General features: G+C 33.8%; 1 protein-coding gene across 2 annotated transcripts in view; it reads left to right on the plus strand.

The window, feature by feature from the left end:
* The window catches only part of EPHA6 (EPH receptor A6), a 954858-nt gene that overhangs the window by 56265 nt on the left and 877005 nt on the right, over nucleotides 1-21588 (plus strand). For both annotated transcript variants that reach the window (XM_007986130.3, XM_073009668.1), the window contains exon 2: nucleotides 5352-5416. In XM_007986130.3, the coding sequence (XP_007984321.1) occupies nucleotides 5352-5416 (65 nt within the window). The remainder of the gene's footprint in view (nucleotides 1-5351; nucleotides 5417-21588) is intronic.

The following is a 21588-nucleotide window of genomic DNA, read 5'->3' on the forward strand; positions in this document are numbered from 1 at the left end:
CCTCTCTCACCACTCCTATTCAACATAGTGTTGGAAGTTCTGGCTAGGGCAATCAGGCAAGAGAAAGAAATCAAGGGGATTCAGTTAGGAAAAGAAGAAGTCAAATTGTCCCTGTTTGCAGACGACATGATTGTATATTTAGAAAACCCCATTGTCTCAGCCCAAAATCTCCTTAAGCTGATCAGCAACTTCAGCAAAGTCTCAGGATACAAAATTAATGTGCAAAAATCACAAGCATTCTTATACACCAGTGACAGTCAAACAGAGAGCCAAATCAGGAATGAACTTCCATTCACAATTGCTTCAAAGAGAATAAAATACCTAGGAATCCAACTTACAAGGGATGTAAAGGACCTCTTCAAGGAGAACTACAAACCACTGCTCAGTGAAATCAAAGAGGACACAAACAAATGGAAGAACATACCATGCTCATGGATAGGAAGAATCAATATCGTGAAAATGGCCATACTGCCCAAGGTAATTTATAGATTCAATGCCATCCCCATCAAGCTACCAATGAGCTTCTTCACAGAATTGGAAAAAACTGCTTTAAAGTTCATATGGAACCAAAAAAGAGCCCGCATCTCCAAGACAATCCTAAGTCAAAAGAACAAAGCTGGAGGCATCACGCTACCTGACTTCAAACTATACTACAAGGCTACAGTAACCAAAACAGCATGGTACTGGTACCAAAACAGAGATATAGACCAATGGAACAGAACAGAGTCCTCAGAAATAATACCACACATCTACAGCCATCTGATCTTTGACAAACCTGAGAGAAACAAGAAATGGGGAAAGGATTCCCTATTTAATAAATGGTGCTGGGAAAACTGGCTAGCCATAAGTAGAAAGCTGAAACTGGATCCTTTCCTTACTCCTTATACGAAAATTAATTCAAGATGGATTAGAGACTTAAATGTTAGACCTAATACCATAAAAATCCTAGAGGAAAACCTAGGTAGTACCATTCAGGACATAGGCATGGGCAAAGACTTCATGTCTAAAACACCAAAAGCAACGGCAGCAAAAGCCAAAATTGACAAATGGGATCTCATCAAACTAAAGAGCTTCTGCACAGCAAAAGAAACTACCATCAGAGTGAGCAGGCAACCTACAGAATGGGAGAAAATTTTTGCAATCTACTCATCTGACAAAGGGCTAATATCCAGAACCTACAAAGAACTCAAACAAATTTACAAGAAAAAAACAAACAACCCCATCCAAAAGTGGGCAAAGGATATGAACAGACATTTCTCAAAAGAAGACATTCATACAGCCAACAGACACATGAAAAAATGCTCATCATCACTGGCCATCAGAGAAATGCAAATCAAAACCACAATGAGATACCATCTCACACCAGTTAGAATGGCCATCATTAAAAAGTCAGGAAACAACAGGTGCTGGAGAGGATGTGGAGAAATAGGAACACTTTTACACTGTTGGTGGGATTGTAAACTAGTTCAACCATTATGGAAAACAGTATGGCGATTCCTCAAGGATCTAGAACTAGATGTACCATATGACCCAGCCATCCCATTACTGGGTGTATACCCAAAGGATTATAAATTATGTTGCTATAAGGACACATGCACACGTATGTTTATTGCAGCACTATTCACAATAGCAAAGACTTGGAATCAACCCAAATGTCCATCAGTGACAGATTGGATTAAGAAAATGTGGCACATATACACCATGGAATACTATGCAGCCATAAAAAAGGATGAGTTTGTGTCCTTTGTAGGGACATGGATGCAGCTGGAAACCATCATTCTTAGCAAACTATCACAAGAACAGAAAACCAAACACCGCATGTTCTCACTTGTAGGTGGGAACTGAACAATGAGATCACTTGGACTCGGGAAGGGGAACATCACACACCGGGGCCTATCATGGGGAGGGGGGAAGGGGGAGGGATTGCATTGGGAGTTATACCTGATGTAAATGACGAGTTGATGGGTGCAGCACACCAACATGGCACAAGTATACATATGTAGCAAACCTGCACGTTGTGCACATGTACCCTACAACTTGAAGTTTAATAATAATAAATAAATTTAAAAAAAAAAAAAAAAAGAAAAAGAAAAAAAAAAGACTTTGACCTTCAGGGTCAAAGATTTTTCTTGAGTCAATCTTCATGTAGTATTTTTGTAAAGATTTATTATTTTTTAAATAAAAAAAGAGGTTTATACAGTTAAAAAAAAAATAGCAGTCCTTTAAAAGGTATCATTACTGTCCAAATTTTGAAATATAAACAAAACTTATGCACATTTTAAAATGTTTTTACTTTTGAAACCTACATGTTTTTGTGAAAATTGTGTTTTAATGTCACATTTCATGGTAATGCCTTTTAACATCTATACTACAGTTTTTTGCATTTGGCAAACAATGTTGTGCCTCACTTTGTGTAAAATAATAAACTTTACTGTAGTATTTTAAAAATATGTTTAATTATTTCAGTGGTAGAAAATAAAAATCCTCAAGTTTCAAAAAAAAAAAAAAAAGAAATACTGATGTTTCTGTCCATTTAGTGAAGTATATATTAAAACAATAATGAGATACTGTTGCACACCTGATAGAATGACTTTAAAAAACTGGACAAAATCAAGTCCTGGTATGTACAGGAATGGGAAAACCATACATTTCCCTACTGAGAATGTAAAATTTCACAGCAGTTTTGGAATCCAGATGGATAGTCTATTTAAAAAACACACATTTTCTGTGTAACCCACCAATCCTACTCCTAGTTATTAACCCTGGAGAAATAAAAGCATAGGTTCATATAAAAAATCTATATAGGAAAGCTTGGAGTGACCTATACATAATGTTCTTAACTGGAAATAGCCCACACGTCCTTCAGCTAGGGAATTCCATACAGTGGAATCGTTTTCAGCAATAAAAAGGAACAGTTGAAACAAGCAGTGCCATGGATGGATCTCAAATGCATATGCGAAGTAGGGAAACCAGGCTCAAAAGGCTACATGCTATATGATTTCATTTATTTGACACTCTGGAAAAGGCAAAGCTACAGGAAAAGAGATCAGATTAGTGGTTGCCAGAGGATAGGAAAGGGATTCCTTATAAAGGGCCACGAGAAATTTTGGAAGGCTAAAGGCCATATTCTCTAGCTTGATTGTAGACATGGTTACATGGCTGTAGGAGTTTGTCATGATTTACAGAAATGCACATTTGAAGAGGGTGGATTTGTTGTAAGCCAAACAAATTTTAATAAATCTAACTGATAAAAAATGGAGAAATTTATAGATTTAAAAAAAAAACACTTAAACAGGAATGCCAACTAACTTATTAGCACTTATTTGAATCTCAGTTTCTTTTTCAAATAAATTGAGACAATAAAGAATATTGAACACTGTCTAGATATTTCATTGCATTAAGGAATTATTTTTTGTATTAATGAATTAAGGTATTATAGGTATATTAAAAGAGTATTTTACAAATACATATTGAATTTTTATACAGGTGAAATGATATAATTCCTGAAATTTACTTCAAATAAATCTTGCAGTGGGGAAGTAGGTAAAAATGTATAGATGAGACAAGATTGGACATTAATTGCTAATTATTGAACCTGAGTGATGAGTATGTGAGGGTTCATTGTACTATTATTTTCTACTCCAAAACGTGTTTGAAAATTTTTCACAATAAAAATTAATTAAAATTTATGGCTTAGTTTTACAAATGTATATTTAGTTAATAGATTTTAACAATACTAAAGGAATATTCTGCAATGAGTAAGCAGAGTTTAACCTAGGAATTTAAGGATACTTTCATATTTTAAAATGTATCAATAAAATTTATCACAGTGGTTCACCTAAGTAAAACTTCAGAATCCTTAGACACCAAATGGCAGATGCCAAATAACATATTCACAATTACGTTTTTTTAAATTATAGATGAGAAACCCTCAACTGGGTGCCTTGGCTCACGCCTGTAATCCCAGCAGTTTGGGAGGCCAAGGTGCAAGGATCCCTCGAGGCCAGGAATTCGAGACCTATCTGCATAGCATAGTAAGACCTTCTCTCTGCCACATATGAAAAAATTAGCTGGGCACAGTGGTGCATGCCTGTAGTCCCAGCTACTCAGAAGGCTGAGGCAGGAGGATCGCCTGGAGCCTAGGAGTTCAAAGCTTCAATGATCTGTGATTGTGCCGCTGAACTCCATCCTGAGCATCAGAACAAGACCTGTCTCTTAAAAAAAAAGAAAAAAAAAAAGAGGAAAAAGGTATTCCACTTCCTTGGCAAGATGAAAAACCAGAATTAATGATGAGATACTAAAGCATTGTTTCTCAGAGTTAGGTCCATATCCTACTGACATCTGGAGCCCTAGAAGGTAGTACTTAAAAGTAAATATCTGCTGAATCACGAGCTCTCCATATTTACCTGTCAGAAACACTACAAAAACCCTCCTTGGTTGATCTCCATCTGTCTTTCCCCGTCATTTGTATCACCTAACTTCCCCCAAATAGTCTCCACCCCTACAACTGAGAACTGATTTAGTCATATTTCAGTTAGTTTATAGAAAGTATTCTAAAATAAAACAAAAATCATAAATCTGATTGAAACCACCTCATCCTAGACCAGTTCAAATTGGATCCCCTTTGCGAAGTTCTTCCAGAACTGCCAACCCAACTTTAGCCTAACTTAATTGCTAGGGTGTTAGTATAGTCTTCACTTTTATAATTTAGCAGAAAATGTTATTATGTGTTTACATGTCTGCTTTTTTGATCATATTATGAATTACCTTTGGTCAGGAAAAGAGATGGTTGGTTTTTACATTTGGTTTCACACCCTTTAGCCATAAGTAAACTACCTAGTATATATAATAATAATGTAATCAATGCTTTAAAGATTGTAAGATTTTTCAAAATGATTTTTTAATATTTTACTGATTATATATAAGGACATTTAATAACACAAAAAGAGAATTTTTTACACATTTAAGTCTGCTTTAATATAGGATTTTCTTCCTGAATGTGGTGTATAAAGACTGTATATGAAAGTGGGGGAAAAGCAAAGTAGTTATTTTATCAGTTTTAAACATCTGCTATTAAAAATGACTTAATTCTGTATAATAATTTCAGTTAGCATTGTTTAACAAAAATATACATAGTTTAATTTCTAAATACTTTATGCATTTTATCATTAATACTATTTTATATTATTTAATATGTAAATAATTTCTGAAGTAAAATAACTCATTAAACTTAATTCAGTGAATAATGGTAAGCATAATTGACATTAGTGATTTAAATAACTTTAATAATTTAATATATTTTTGCATTAGTTGAGAAATTCATGGAATTTTTATTTTCTATTTAATTCCAGTTGTGTTGCTTGATACAACAACTGTGCTGGGAGAACTAGGATGGAAAACATATCCATTAAATGGGGTAAGTTTAAATATCTTTGAAAAATCACCATCATTGTTAGATTTTTAAGATCTCCTAACAATTGATGGAACAGTGAATTTTGTGGCCTACTTGTTATGAATTTTGACATATAACTTAAATCCCATACAGAAGGTTGAAATACAATTAGAACTGGTAATCAGTGGGAATGATATGTAAAGATCCGTCCTTTCTCCTAAATTAGTAATTATTATTTAATGCTGTGTTTATACATAGTAACATTAGAATATCTCCCATATAAACATTTTCCTTAAATATAAATTTCTGCGTGTAAGTTTATGTATGTTATATTTATGTTACATTTGATATCCTCAATGAGTATTTGTGCATAAATAAACTTTAAACTACCACAGTATAAATTGATTGTGCAAATATTAACAATTTGGTTTTTAATACAAAATACAAGTCTACTAAAATATGCATTTTTGAACTTGGTAAAAAGATACAAGGTGATTAGGTTTTTGTTAACTGAAATAGTTGTATTTAAATGCTTAAATTTAAATACAGGATGTACTTAAATTTGTGTAATTTAAATACATCAGGATGTGTAATTTGCAAAATATAGTGTTTCATGGACCAACATTTAGCTATGGTTGTACTTGACTTTTTGTATATTTTTATATATTTTGCATCATTTTCACGTTACAGTGTATGTCTATTTGTTTTCATACTAAGCTAAAATAAAAGTGGTTTGTAAAGCATTTTGCTTTGATTTTTGTCTAGTTAATCAAAATATTGAATGATAGAGGCAGTCACATGTTTTCAGATACACTTGGGTTAGCTTTCCTTTTTTTCCTTAGAAATAGTAGTTTTCTTATTAATCACATTCTTAGTTGACATTTTCACATTGCTTCTTCTATTATATCTTCACATTTAAGTCTCAAGGATAAATTGATCCAAATGTGTTTTATTCTTTTGGAATCTTTCGCATATTGCTGTTTGAATTTGACATTTTACAACAACAGTTATTCACTAAGTGTGTATTTTCAACTAAAATATCCTATGAAGAGTTAAATCTTCCTCTCTTTAACAGCCCATTTGCTGCTTTAGATTTGTAAGTTTTATATATTGTGAGTTTATTTTTCTGAAATTTTTGTTTATTCTACTAGAGCTCTCATCAAACTGTTTCTGAGGTATATATCTTAAAGTAGGATTATGCTTTTATGTTCATTCTCTTATTTCCATTAAAATGAACAAACATTAGTATTGTTGAGTATATTAAGTGGGTCATGTTTGTCACTTTCAAGAAATGAATGAAACTTTTCTAAAATACCTTTCATATATGTGTGTGTGTGTGTGACTGTGTGTGTGTGTGTGTGTGTGTGACTGTGTGTGTGTGTAATCTTATGAACAGTAGAATAGATTGATGGTATAAATAAGTTTTTAAAAATATGCAATTTATTTTTTTTCTTTTTTAATGAAGAGGATAGATTACTGGTAGTAATGGAGCTTTACTTAATGCTATTTATAGGTTAAAATAAGGAATTATTCAGTAAGCATGAAGAACTTTTAAAAGAGGCTACTGAAAATGCCGATAATGAAAATAATTTAGATATCAATACAGGTTACAGTATTTAAAATCCACCAGAACCATTAATCAGTTTATAACATGTAAACTAGCATTTATATCCATACATTAAAAATGTAATTATATCCAATTGAAGTCATATAAAGTTTTCAGGTACTCAGTTTCACTCACCCATGCTAATTTGATTGACCATTTTAACAATTACATTTTTACATAGACACCAATTCAGTTGATTTTACAAATATGTCGTGGGTGGAAGAGACATGTAGACAATATAATTGGCAATACATGATGTAAACTGTATTTGGTATTATAAATAATGTGTTTCCAAGGAATAACTTTTTAATTGAAAAAAAAGCCCTTCCTGTAAAGAATTTAGACGTTTTTGAAGTTGTATAATGTGCTACATAAAATACAGGAAATTTAATCGTTGATTCCATCTTTTTTTTTTTTTACTTAAAATCATCTTTCCACTAGTAATATCATGCTAATATAGTTACAGAATTAGGCAGTCAGAGTGTGCCTGTGAACAGACCAATAAATAGTCATTTCAGTAGGAAATTGAGCATCCCTGGTTAGTAATTATGGAAAAAGGATGAATAGTCTGAACAAATAATGTTTTAGGCTTACAGAAATGAAAAGAGAATTATGAATTTTCTAAAACACTTGCTTATCAATTCGTTTGTGTCAACATATACTTTTTCTTTTAATCTTTGTCCTGAATTCAATTTAACAAACTTCTGTTTTATGTTCCTCTATGCCAAATACCCTGTTGTTGTGCCTAAGACAGATTTTTCTACCCTCAAGGAGTATTGAAGCACAACGATAATTATACAGAATCACTAGACTGAAGAATGTGTCTTCAGGTTGTTCTGAGTAATGTTTTGTGAAATAATAATAAAAGGAGAGGTTAATTCTGGTCAGGGAAAATTGGGAATAAGAAGTTACATGTCAGCTCTTTCAAAAAAAAAAAAAAACTGTGAAGGAATCGCATACAGGCTTGAAAAAAAGGGAGAAGGCAACTTCTAGGTGAAGGGAGTGGCTTGAGCAAAGGCACAGAATTATTTCATGTATGTATCAAGTTTTAGGAATGTTGAGAATCATTTGGCCTGTAGGGATGCAGTGGAAATCATTTGACTGGAGTGGAGGTATATAGTGAGAAATAGGACCTGTAATCATAGGCTAAACCATGTTTTGCAAGACTTAGAATTTCACTAAGTTGAGGTAGATAGTGCATATCTCTGCATCAGTAACTTAACTTTTAAAACCTATGTTTAATGTGTACATGGTGGATGAGATCTTTGTTACATAGTTGTATGGCTTAGATATGGCCACTATAGTATACAAAATCAAATACCATTTTCAACAGTGGAGTGCCTGTTAATTAAACATTAAGACAAAATTGAATGTTAGGAAAACAAAAGTGCTGTTGGATATTACATCACATTTTATTTTAATGACAGTTGGAGAGTAGAAAACTTTGTGTTTCTCTAATACTGAATATTGGTTTTGAATATCATATTTTATAGATAATTTTTGTGTGCTCTGACTTAGATATCACTAGGGCTTCAACAATGCAATGTAGTACAGGATATGTGATCCTATCTGTTGGCCATAGTGAATTGGTATTAGGAAAGTTACCCTGAAATACTTCATGTAGTAGTCATGGTTCTTTAGAGAAAGAGAACCAATAGGAGATATATCTGTATCTATTTTTCTACCTAATGAGAGAGATACTGAGATTTATTTTGGGAATTGGCTCACATGATTATGGAGGACATGAAGTTCCATGATCTACAAACTGAAGAACAAAGAAAGTTGGTGGCATAATTCAGTCCTAGTCCAAAGGCCTGGGGAGTGGGTACTGATGTCAGTTCCCAAGTCAGAAGACCCAAGAACCAGGAGTTCTGATTTCTAAAGGCAGGAGAAGACAAATGTCCCGGCTTAAGAAGAGGGAGCAAATTTGCCCTTCCTACATCTTTCTCATTCTGTCTCCGTTTCAATGGATTGTATGAGGCCAAGTTACATTAGTGAGGGAGGGCAGATACTCTTTAATCTGTTGATTCAAATACTAAGCTCTTCCAGAAACATCTTTACTCACACATCTGGAAATACTGTTTTAACAGTTATCTGGAAATAACATTATAGCAGTTATCTTTAGCCTAGTCATGTTGATACATAAAATTAACCATCACAGTTAGGAAAATAAGAAAACATGTTACTCATGTGTAAATAAAAGCTGTAAGTAAATGTAACAACTAATGATTTTTATTTTTTATAAATAGAAGAAGCATAGATTACAATTAAACTCTGTAGAAAGATACTTTATTCCATTAATCAGAGCCCGTCATTTCCTAATATAATTTTTCCAAAGATGAAAATCAAAGATTGGATGTACTGTGATAGAGAATGGAGTATCTACCAATAAACGTTTGTTTTTATAATGCAATTTAAGAAGTAATTCATCATAGTACAAGATTTCAGTATTACAATTTGATTCATCCTAAAATTGAAATTATCCAAAACTATACCATGTATATATTCAAATTCTGAAAACATAAATTTTGGTGATAATTTCTGTTGGTGACTATGGATTGTTATAGTTACTGTTTTCAAACTGATATTTAAATAATTTTTCTTCTTAGAAACTTCACAACATATATGGCAATGTTCTAGACACCCATCGTGTTAATATCAATTATATTGTTACATATTTCAAAGAAAGGCATTAAGTTTTGTTACTAATCAATTCTATCAGTGGACATTTCTTTAATATCCATGTTTGTAAGACATTTTATAACTGTAAGATGTTAATTGCCATCCACATAAGGGAAAGGGCTTGATAATAATTGTACTCATATCGTTAGATTATTAGAAGGATGAAATTATGTAATATATGTAAAGAAGTTACAACAATGTCAGGGTCATAATAAACATTACATAAATATTATTGTTAGGAGTATTGCAAGAACCCCAAATATTTTAAAGAAATGAAAAATCCAGACTTCTATATAAAGCGTTTGTTTCTTTGCTTTTTCCAGAATCATGTTTTATCATGTATCAAATATTTTTTCTTTTGAACCACAATTATATTTTTGTGCCTTTGTTTACTTAACAAATAAGACAAAAATATAGAACGAGTACTTTTTTCATTTAACTATAAACAAAATATGCATGTACACTCATTTATTTAATCTTTCACTGCACATTAACTATGTGAAAAATGCTATTTTGCGTACTGGAAGTGGTGATGGACATGGTCAGTCATTACAAAAGTATATGAACCCTCTTAGGATCTAGTAGTAGTTATGATCTTTAACTGTGAATAGTATATTCAGGTTTGCTTGATATATAATCAAAACATATGTTATATTTTATTAAGTTAGCTTCATAACCAAGAATTGCCAGAGCAAATATGGGCAGTAATAATAGAAAGACTTATTGACCCTAGAGTGAGATTCCAGTGTGGTAACTGCCTCTTAAAAGATGCTGAATTGAATTAACCAAATGAGATAGAATTTGAAGGCCAGTGTATTATGTTCCTTGAAAGCATTTTTCTGGAAAAGAAAAGTAAACCTGGATACTCACTGGGAAGAGATAGATACATGAGACACAATTCTTACATTTCTTCCTTTGGTTTGATGAGTCAAATATTTTAACAGAGCAGCCTGTAAATGAACAGCTTCCTGCACAGAATCTCATGTGATGGCTGAGCCTGTTTGAAGACGGTCATGTTTAGTACCCAAACGTTCTCTTACAATCATTTGCAGTTGGAGGAACACAATCTGCAAAGCCAACGTTTGTTTCTTGAGACCATTCCTTTCAGGGGCTTGTCCCTGTTGAAGCACATGTCAGCACAGGTGAGCTCACGATTGCCTGGAGATCTCCTTGTGGCTCCTGGGACAAGCAGAAAGGAAAACATGGCATTGTAGGATAGAAGCCTCCTGTGTTTACGGGGGGTGGCTCCCAAAGTTGCTGTCTCCTCTCCTCTTCCTTGCTTTATGTAGATTTAAATTTCTGACCTATTTCATTTTTCTTCTCTCCAAAGAATGTCTTTTAACATTTCTTGTTCTTGTACTGGCAACACATTCTCTGAATTTTGTTTGATAAAGTCTTCATATCTTCTTCACTTGGGAGGGAAAATTTTACAAAGTACAGAATTCCAGGTTGGTGGGCTTTAACAAATCTCTAAACACTTTAAATATTTCACTCCACTCTTATCGCTTGCGTCGTTTCTGAGAATGAATTGTATGTAATTCTTATCCTTGCTCCTCTATACTTAAGGTGTTTGAGTCCTCTGGCTTCTTTCAAAGTTGTTTCTTTATATTTGTTTTTTTTTTGTTTGATGTGAGAATATTTTTTGAAGTTTGAATACGGTATATGTAGATACAGTTTTTCTGCCGTTTATCCTGCTTAGTGTTCTTTGAGCTTCCCGAATCTGTGGTTTGTAGCCTGACAATAATTTGGAGAAACGTCTGTGTCATTATTGCTTTAAATATTGTTCTCTTCCTTTCTCTTTTTTTCCCCATCTGATATTGCCATTACACATGAACTGTTGGGTCTCTGCTTCCTTAAATTATGATTCTCAGGCCAAGGTGGGTGGATCACCTGAGGTAAGGAGTTCGAGACCAACTTGGCCAACATGGTGGAACCCCATCTTCACTCAAAATACAAAAATTAGCTGGGCATGGTGGTGGGCACCTGTAATCCCAGCTACTCAGGAGGCTGAGGCTGGAGAATCTCTTGAATTGGGAGTTGGAGGTTGCAGTGAGCCAAGATCGTGCCCCGGCACTGCAGCCTGGAAGACAGAGCAAGACTTCATCTCAAAAAAAAAAAAAAAAGTTATGATTTTCTGTATCCACCAGTCCATCTCTCCAATTCTGGGGCAGTATTTTACTCACTGATCTAAGTGGAGTTGTTGATTTTTCAGTTTGTTCAGCTTTTTACTTGCTACAATGGAGAAGCTAATTCTAAACTACTTACTTGCTGGACCAGGCAAAATAATACATTTTCAACTGTCACAAACATTTTATAATGGGTTGCAACATTTGCTTAAGCAGTTTTACAAATTATGATTCTAATTAATTTTCCTTAGCCTTCTATTTTCTTGCAATAAGCAGTCCTGAAATTTTCACTTTCTCTTCGTATCAATCACTATCAGTAGCAATTGGTTTTATTTTCAAGTTCATTCAATCTAAACAATAAATCAAGCTTTTATCCCTTTATATAACATTGTTGCTATTTTTCCTTACATATCGGTAAAGGAAGATTTCAGAGCTTTCTTGTGATATGCACATTGAGCAGTAGATGATGAAACTCCCAGGAGCTCTTAGAGATTTAAATCTGTATGTCTTGACTTCATAGGAATAACCATGTACATTTCTGTCTCAGAATATTCAGATTATTAATGTGTCATGAGTCTATAAAAGAACTGCAATTCAGCATTTCAGCATTTTACATACTTTTTGTGATCTCAATAATATTTATGTGAAGTAAATATTTTTATTATCACATTATATATGAAAAAACTGGACCTGAGAAAAGTTTCAGAACCTACCCATGGTTGTGATGACTAAAGAAGCTGATGTTAAAATTGGGGTCACGTCAATCCCAAAGCCAAGACTTTAGTCATTACGGTGTACCTATAACCACAAATTGATTTTCAACATTGTGATGACTGCAGTGAAGGGTGTAAAAGAACTCTCTAAGGCTGATCAAGTGCAGACTTAATCTAGTTACAGTGTTGTTAGAAAGATAGATTTTGTTTAAAAGGATACATAGTTATTGAAAAGTACTGTAAAGATTAATTCTTCTTTGAAGCTTAATTAATAATTAAACTAAGGATGCTTAATTATTCACAAATGCTTAGTTAAAAGCCTAAGAATATCTGGTGCATGTTTTAGATTGTTTTTATATTTAATTATCTTAGAAGGGAACTAAAGAAATATTCCATTAGTGTGTGTCTTTTAGAGACATTATTTTCATTTATTTGCATCTCAATAATTGTGTCTTTTACATATCTGTTATTGACCGTAGGCTAATTAAGTGTAAAATATGGACTAGTCCAGTCCAAAAAAACTTATAGAAATAATTATATTTGAAATGATAGAGTACTTGCCATTCTCAAAATGTCTTCTAAAGTAAATTGTCCAGCCAAGGGGCTTGCTGAGGGATACCAGTTATAGTTAGTGACATAGTGCCCTCACCCATATGTTATTGAGACAAAGATGGACAGATAATCTAAAGACAACCAGTTCATTGACTAACCAGCTCCTGTCACCTCTCATGGGGATTTCCATAAATGACTAAGCCAATCAGACTCCTCTTTTAGGAATTTAGGATTTCTATGTTAAGAGTTCAGGAGAAATAGCAGCCAGAAACATCTGCTGTAAAGATACATTGAAAGATACATGCAGAAGGGTTAGAGTAGGGGGACTTGATGACCTGAAGTCATGTGCAAGTAACAGTTCTAGGAGAGCAGAAAAATTTCCAATAACTAAAGGGAGGCCGTTCAGTAGTAGGAGGAGAACATAGAAGATGCAGAGAAAAAGCCATGAAGAAAGGAAAGATTAAGGTAGTTGGCACCTCTAGAGATGACCAAGTTTCTGCTGAATCTTTAGGCCCAGTTCTTAGTTTTTCTTAAATTCCTTTTTTCTGGGCTGCCAGATTGTAAATATAGATTGCATTAATAATAATAATAATAATAATAATATTAATGGTGAAACACCAACACCATTTGGAGACAGAACAGGAAACCTGAGAGACCGTAGAAAGTAGAATTTCCTTGAGGAAAACTCAAGCACATGAATCATCCAAAGCTGATGGCTTTCTTTTATCAGCTCATGCATGGGTAAATGACCACCCCTGCATCCAGGTAGTACGGAGAAACAGGTGAAGGAATATGCATAGTTTATTATAGAGTCCATAAATTTTTAATTATTTAATACTCAAGCAACTATGATTTGTGTCACTTCTTTCTCCACTATCTCAGAATATTCCTTCCTGTACAGCAACCTCTGCAAAAGAAAATGGATTGCTGCCTTATTTTTCACTAGTTGAAAGAGCATGTTTTGGAGAATGATGAAATTAATTCTATGGTGAGGAAGAAAAGTAACAGAAAAGCAGGTAACAATGACTTAATAAATCAGATGTGAAGTATTTATTGATGTTCCTGAATATGTAATCACTCTTGTATTCTCTGGGCAGCTGAAAAATAAGTATGTATAGAATTCATTTTTCAGTATCCCTGCTGTTCTTTAATGAATAGCCATGATGATGTCTTTCTGTAAAAACATGTAGGTATATAATACACATTACACACACACACACACACACACACACACACACACACACACCCTTTAAAAGGTATGGGTTTCATTAAGTCAAATCTTCTTGCCTTACATAATGCAGTCTTTTATTTATTTTTATTTATTTTATCTTTTTTTGCATTGTTACTTACAAAGCTTTAACTTCAGTCTTTACTTCCAAGATAAGTTTCTGGTTATTTCTTTTAAAATAAATTCCTATATTGTAAAATATAAACTAAGATTCTGATTTTTATCAGCAAGTTCTAATTGTTTTATTTAGAGGCTTTAAAATATTTATAAACTATTTTATTTATAAATAAAATAATCTGTATCTATATCCAGAGCAAGCACATACAAATGCTAAATTGTCTTAGGAAACCCTAAGATATTATTAATAAAATACAGATTTTCTTTTCTTTTTTTTTTTTTTTTTTGTGGAGATGGGTGGGGGGTCTTACTATGTTGTGCAGACTGGTCTCAAACTCCTGGGCTCAAGTGATCCTCCATGAGCCACCATGCCTGGCCTAGACATTTTTATAAATTTAATTATTTTCTATTTTAAGTGATAAATTTACTCTTATTTTCTGCATTTTCTTATTTTCTACCAAATCTTATTGATTCAACCTTCAAAAGCTCTTTCAAATCAACCTGTATCATCAGCTTCATCTGTCACTCCATCATCAGTTTGACTCTTCATCATTTCCTCTCCAAGTTACCATAGTTGCATCCTAGATTGTTTACCTGCTTTGGGTCTTTCTCCTGCCCCTTCTTCCGACCTTTCCAGTCCATCCCTCATCCTGTTGCCAGAACTGATTTTCTAAACTGAAGATCTATTTATGTCCATATCCCTAATCTACTAATCTACTCCTCTCCTTTCCTACCATTTAACCTGTGGCCAACAGCTGCCTTTTCTGATCTTCATCTTTAACATTCCCTGACCTTCAGTCACCTCCACTTTCCACCTTTTTCAAAAAAGACCTTTTTGGTCCTTTCTTCCATGTGACTTGCTTTCTCTTGTCTTGGATATAAGACCATGCTTTTGTCTATCTGTAATGTTCCCTTTTATCTCTCTTCGTTCCAACCCCCACTTTCTCTATCTCACTTTTTCCTATGGGTCTCTTAAGATAGAAATGTTCTGCCTTTTCTGGAAGACTTACGTTGCCAAAGGTTCAATTAAGAAACTCCTTTTCTGGGACCACCTGAAACTCAGCGTATATCATAGCATTTATCTCACAATGCTTAAATGTTTGTCTTTTACCATACTGTGAACTCTTGCAGTAATGGATTGGGTGTTGTATCTCTGGGTCAGGTAGATGGCATAGTAAGTGCTATATGAGGAATGCTCAATAAAAGTTGGCTGGATAGCTAAGTAGATGTACATGTAACAAATTATTTTAAATAGCATATTGTTTAAAGACTGTATTTTGCAACTCTCATTGGATCTGGAATAATTTGATACTAACTTTGGGCAGAATCAGTTGTGGAAAAAAGACTAAATGGTTGTGAAAATCGGACTGTGTTCTTGTTCATCGTTGTTCTTAAGTACAGGTAGAAAGTTTATACATTTGCTCTCATTTTTGTATTTTAGACAATCCGTTATCTCACTATTGTCTCACTAAAATAGAAATTTAAAGGTGGAATGGAAAGATATTTACCTACAAAATAAAAGACTACAAAATAGCCATTAAGGTATTTAAGTAATACCTATCAAGACTTAATAATATACTTTCAAAGAATTAATGACCGGTTTAGAACAGTTGATCTGAATCGCATCTGGGAATTATTAACCCCAGGTGGTTATTAATCCTGCACCTTGTAATTAAGATGAGAATAAAAAATGGAACATATGGATTTTTAATGATTGATAGATGGACCACAAATTTTAGAGAATTAATACTAACCAGTGAAGCTTTCAAAAAACATAGGTCAGCGTTAAATGTTAAACAGGTTTTTGTAATCTGTATTCCATGCAATTAGTATTTTGAATTAATGTACCATAGTCAGCAAAATAGATTCTTAAAATGATTTGACTTGGTTTTATTTTAGCAAAGCAAAGCCTGTCGTGCTAATAAATATAATGCTTAACTTAGTCTTCTTCTTCCCCATAATTAGCAATGTATACACAATGTATACACGAATACTTCAGTGAGATTAAAGAAGTCTTTCATTAAAAGCATGGAATTAGGATTTGTATGTGTATATAGTATGCATCTGTGTATATATGTATTTTTTTTTCTTTTGAATGTTCATGCATCCTAAAGGCCATGTTTGGGAAGATAAAATGAAATTTGTTCTGTTGATTTAGAGAGTTTGATTTAATAATGTGATTCATTAAACAAATTGTATGTTTACATTAAATGCGATGCTTTCTGGTACACATTAGGAGGGATTTTTGTATGGTTACCAGTGAAAATACTCTAAGAAATTATCATATTCATTATAAATATCATAGTAATTAAATATGTACCATATTATAAATAGCTACCATATTATAGTTAATTTGTATTCTTTCTATTGATAAGCATTATACTAATCGTTTGCATGACCATAAGCCCTAGTGGGAACAGAATTGGCAAGGCACATTAGAAGACATGAATGGAGGCCCATATGCCTGGAGAATAGAAAGAGAGACGGAGAGTATGAGAGAGAGAGAGAGGGAGAGAGAGAGAGAGAATGAGAAAGAGAGCAAGTGAAAGAAAGGGAGAAAGATGTCAAGGAAAAACAGATAAGAGGGCCTTGTGAGTGATGCTAAGGCATGCCATTATTATGTTAATTTCATTGTAAATTTATTAGACAGTAGTAAGCAAATTAACATTTTGAAAAGATTACTCTAATTGAATGCAGATAGAATAGTTAGAAAAATTCAACCCAAGCACAAGGAACTTAATAGTCTGGCTTCAGAAGCTATTATGAGCTAATGTCATTAAATATTACCACATAGCCCCCAGCTATGTTATGTCTGTCTAGATATAAAATTTATATCATTCCAAAAAGGCCATCTTTCTTACAAAATACTATTTATATGATAGTTTTGAATAGGTTTTTAAGACTTGAAATCTCTAAGTCTCCAATTTTAATTCTTTCACCATAGAGAAGGAATAAAATTTGAATGGTGAAAAACATATAAAATGAATATTCACAAATATTGTCTGCATTTTTATTAATTTATGCTCAGTATTTAACATTAATTGGTAGCACTAAGTTTACTATCAATGAATATCAATTAAGTGAAAACTGAATAAATTGATTAATTATTTTGAGTATTAGAATTATTACAGAAAAATGTATTTCACACAATATACAGAATGCTTAATATGGTATTCACATTCTGCCTAATTTAATTGAAATGTTGTCTATTATTGGGTTTAAGACTTTGTAGGATTATGTTTTCATTATTTCACTGAAAATCTGAAAAGAAGATAAAACACTTCAGACGTAACCTATGAATGTTACTGTATCTCTTTCTTTCATTAAAGATCAATTTCCAGCATTTTGCCTTTGTTTATAAATGTAGTTTGGATAAAATTTATGAACATAATGCTGGATACAAGGTCAATATATAAATTCAAATTTATTTCTATCTACTATAAACAAACAAAAAACAAAAATGTATAACATATCATTTTCAACACATCAAAAAACGTAGGCTATTACTGCATGAACTCACCCATGTACAGAGTCTAGAGAATTTGATCTCATAGAATTAGTGAGTAGAATAGCAGTAGGGGATAGGGAAGGTAGAGCAGAGGGAAAAAGAGACATCGGTCAGTGTTGACAAAGTTACAGTTAGGAGGAAAAAGTTCTGGTGTCTTATTACACAGTGGAGTGACTGTGGTTACAATAATATTGTATATTTCAAAAGAACTAGAATTGCTTTGGGCAGTATGGTTATTTTCATGATATTGGTTCTTCCCATCCATGAGTGTGGAATGTTTTCTGTTTGTTTGTATCATCTGGTATTTATTTCATCAGCATTTCATAGTTCTTCTTGTAGAGATCTTTCACCTCCTTTGTTAAGTATATCCTAGGAATTTTGTTTTATTTTTGTGGCTATTATAAAAGGGATTGAGTTCTTGATTTGATTCTCAGCTTGGTCATTGTTGTTGCATAGCAGTGCTACCAATTTGTGTACTCGATTTTGCAACCTGAGACTTTACTGAATTCATTTATCAAATACAAGAGTCTTTTGGAGGAGTCTTTAGGGTTTTCTAGGTGTAAGATGGTATTATCAGAAGTGGGGAGGGTAGAAGGAGGCAGTGAAGAATGAAAAGCTACCTATTGGGTACAATGTACACTATTTCGGCGACCATGACACTAAAAGCCCAGACTTCACCAATGTACAGTTCATCCATGTAACCCATAACCACCTATACTCCTAAAGCTATTGTAATAAAAAATTTAAAAAAAAAAAGCTATAAGAGAATTTTGAATGTTCTCACCTCAAAGAAAAGATAAATGTTTGAGGTAATGGATTTGCTAAATACCCTGATTTGATTATTACATAATGTATACATGTATCAAAACATCATACTGTACCCTGCAAATGATGTGTAATTATGTGTCAATTTAAAACAAAGTTAATAAAAAAAACCCACAAATACTTAAAGTATCACAAATCTAAGAAAAGATGTGCGGGAATATTGCATTGAAAACTACAAATAACCTTTGAAGAAACTAAAGACATACAGAAATTGAAAGATATACCTGTTCATGTATTGGAAGAATCAGCATCAAATACAAGTCAGATTTCTTAGTGCCCTGTAAATGTAATGAATGCAATCCAAGAAAACACCTCAGCTAGTATTTTCCCCCTATTTCCAAAAATTGAGTTGAAATTAACATATCACCAAATTGACCATTTTAAAGTGAACAATTCAATATCATTTAGAACGTTCACTATATTATACAACCACTACCTCTATCTAGAGTCAAAATATTTCATCACTCTATATCCATTAATCTGTTGCACCCCATTCTTCCTCCCCCGCACCTCACGCGCTGGCAAACACTAATCAGTTTTTTATCTCTGTGGATTCACCTATTCTGTGTGTTTCACATAAATTGAATCGAATGATACATGACCTTTTTGTGTCTGGCTTCTTTTAGTCAGTGTGGTTTTGTGTTTCATTTGCATTGTGTAATGTGTCAGTACTTCCTTTTTATGGTTGAATAATATGTTGTATGTATATATCAGTTTGTTTATCCTTTTGTATATTAATGAACATTTGGGCTTTTTGCACATTTTGGTTACTGTTAATTGTATTGCTGTGAACATGTGTGTACATTATTTATTTGAGTTCCTGCTTTCAGTTATTTCGGATATATACTTAGGAGAGGAATTTCTGGGTCGTATCCCAATTCTGTGTTTAGCTTTCCATGGAACCACCAAACTGTTTTCCATAGTGGCTGAACCATTTTTATATTCTCACCAGCAATGTGTGAGGGTTCCAGTTCCTCCCTATCCTCACCAATGCTTATTTTCCATTTGGTTATTATTTTTTAATGTATGTAGAAATTGATAAGTCATTGTATTAGTCCATTTTTACATTGCTGATAAAGACATACCCAAGACTAGGAAGAAAAATAGGTTTATTGGAGTCACAGTTCCACTTGGCTGGGGAGGCCTCACAATCATGGTGGAAGACAAAAGGCACTTCTTATATGGTGGTGGCAACAGAGAATGAGAGAGAAGCCAAAGCAGAAACCCCTTATAAAACTATCAGGTCTCCTGAGAATTATTCACTACCATGAGAACAGTATGGGGGAAACTAACCCCATGATTCAGTTGTCTCCTACCAGGTCCTTCCCACAACACGTGGGAATTATGGGAGTACAATTCAATGAGATTTGGGTTGGGACAAAGAGCCAAACCATATGATTCTGCCCCTGGCCCCTGTCAAATCTCATGTCTTCACACTTCGAAACCAATCATGTGTTCCCAAAAGTCTTCCAAAGTCTTAACTCATTTCAGCGTTAACTCATAAGTCCAGAGTCCAAAGTCTCATCCAAGACAAGGTAAATCCCTTCTGCCTATGTGCCTGTAAAATCAAAAACAAGTTAGTTACTTCCTGGTTACAGGCATTGGGTAAATATAGTCATTCCAAATGGGAGAAATTGTCCAAAACAAAGGGGCTACGGGCCCCATGCAAATCTGAAATCCAGCAGGGCAGTCAAATCTTAAAGCTTCAAAATGATCTCCTTTGACTCCATGTCTCACATCCAGGTCATGTTTATGCAAGAGGTGTTTTCCCGTGGTCTTGGGCAGCTCTGCCTCTGTGGCTTTGCAGGGTACAGCCTCCCTCTTGGCTGCTCTCATGGGCTGGCATTGAGTGTCTGCAGCTTTTCCAGGTGCATGGTGTACCTACTGTGGATCTACCATTCTGGGGTCTGGAGGATGGTGGCCCTCTTCTCACGGCTCCATTAGGCAGTGCCTCTGTAGGGACTCTGTGTGGGGGCTCTGGCCCCACATTTCCCTTCTATGCTTTAAGATTTGACTGCCCTGCTGGATTCCCTTCCACACTGCCTTAGCAGAAGTTCTCCATGAGAACCCTGCCCTGCAACAAACTTCTGCCTGGACATCCGTGTGTTTCCATTACATCTTCTGAAATCTAGGCAGATGTTCCCAAGTCCTCATTCCTTTTTTTTTTTATTTTTATTTTTCCATAAGTTATTGGGGTACAGGTGGTATTTGGTTACATACATGAGTAAGTTCTTTAGTGGTGATTTGTGAGATTTTGGTGCACCCATCACCCGAGCAGTATACACTACACCATATTTGTTGTCTTTTATCTCTTCCCCGCCTCTCACCCCAAGTCCCCAAAATCCATTGTATTATTCTTATGCCTTTGTGTCCTCATAGCTTAGCTCTCACATATCAGTGAGTACATACAATGTTTGGTTTCCCATTCCTGAGGTACTTCACTTAGAATAATAGTCTCCAATCTCATCCAAGTCACTGATAATGCTGTTAATTCATTCCTTTTTATGGATGTGTAGTATTCCGTTGTGTGTTTGTATATGTGTATATATATACACACACACACACAATGTTTATATATGTATATAAAGTCAATCATCAATGAGTAAAGAAACTGTGATAGATATATGTATATCACAGTAGATATATATCATATTATATATATATCACAGATATATATATATCACAATTTCTTTATCCACTTGTTGATTGATGAGTATTTGGGTTGGTTTTGCAAGTTTGCAATTGTGAATTGTGCTGCTATAAACATGCATGTGCAATAATGTTTTTTGAATAATGACTTCTTTTCCTCTGTAGATACCCAATAGTGGGATTGCTGGAT

Source organism: Chlorocebus sabaeus, chromosome 22 (assembly GCF_047675955.1).
Source record: "Chlorocebus sabaeus isolate Y175 chromosome 22, mChlSab1.0.hap1, whole genome shotgun sequence".
NCBI lineage: Eukaryota > Metazoa > Chordata > Mammalia > Primates > Cercopithecidae > Chlorocebus > Chlorocebus sabaeus.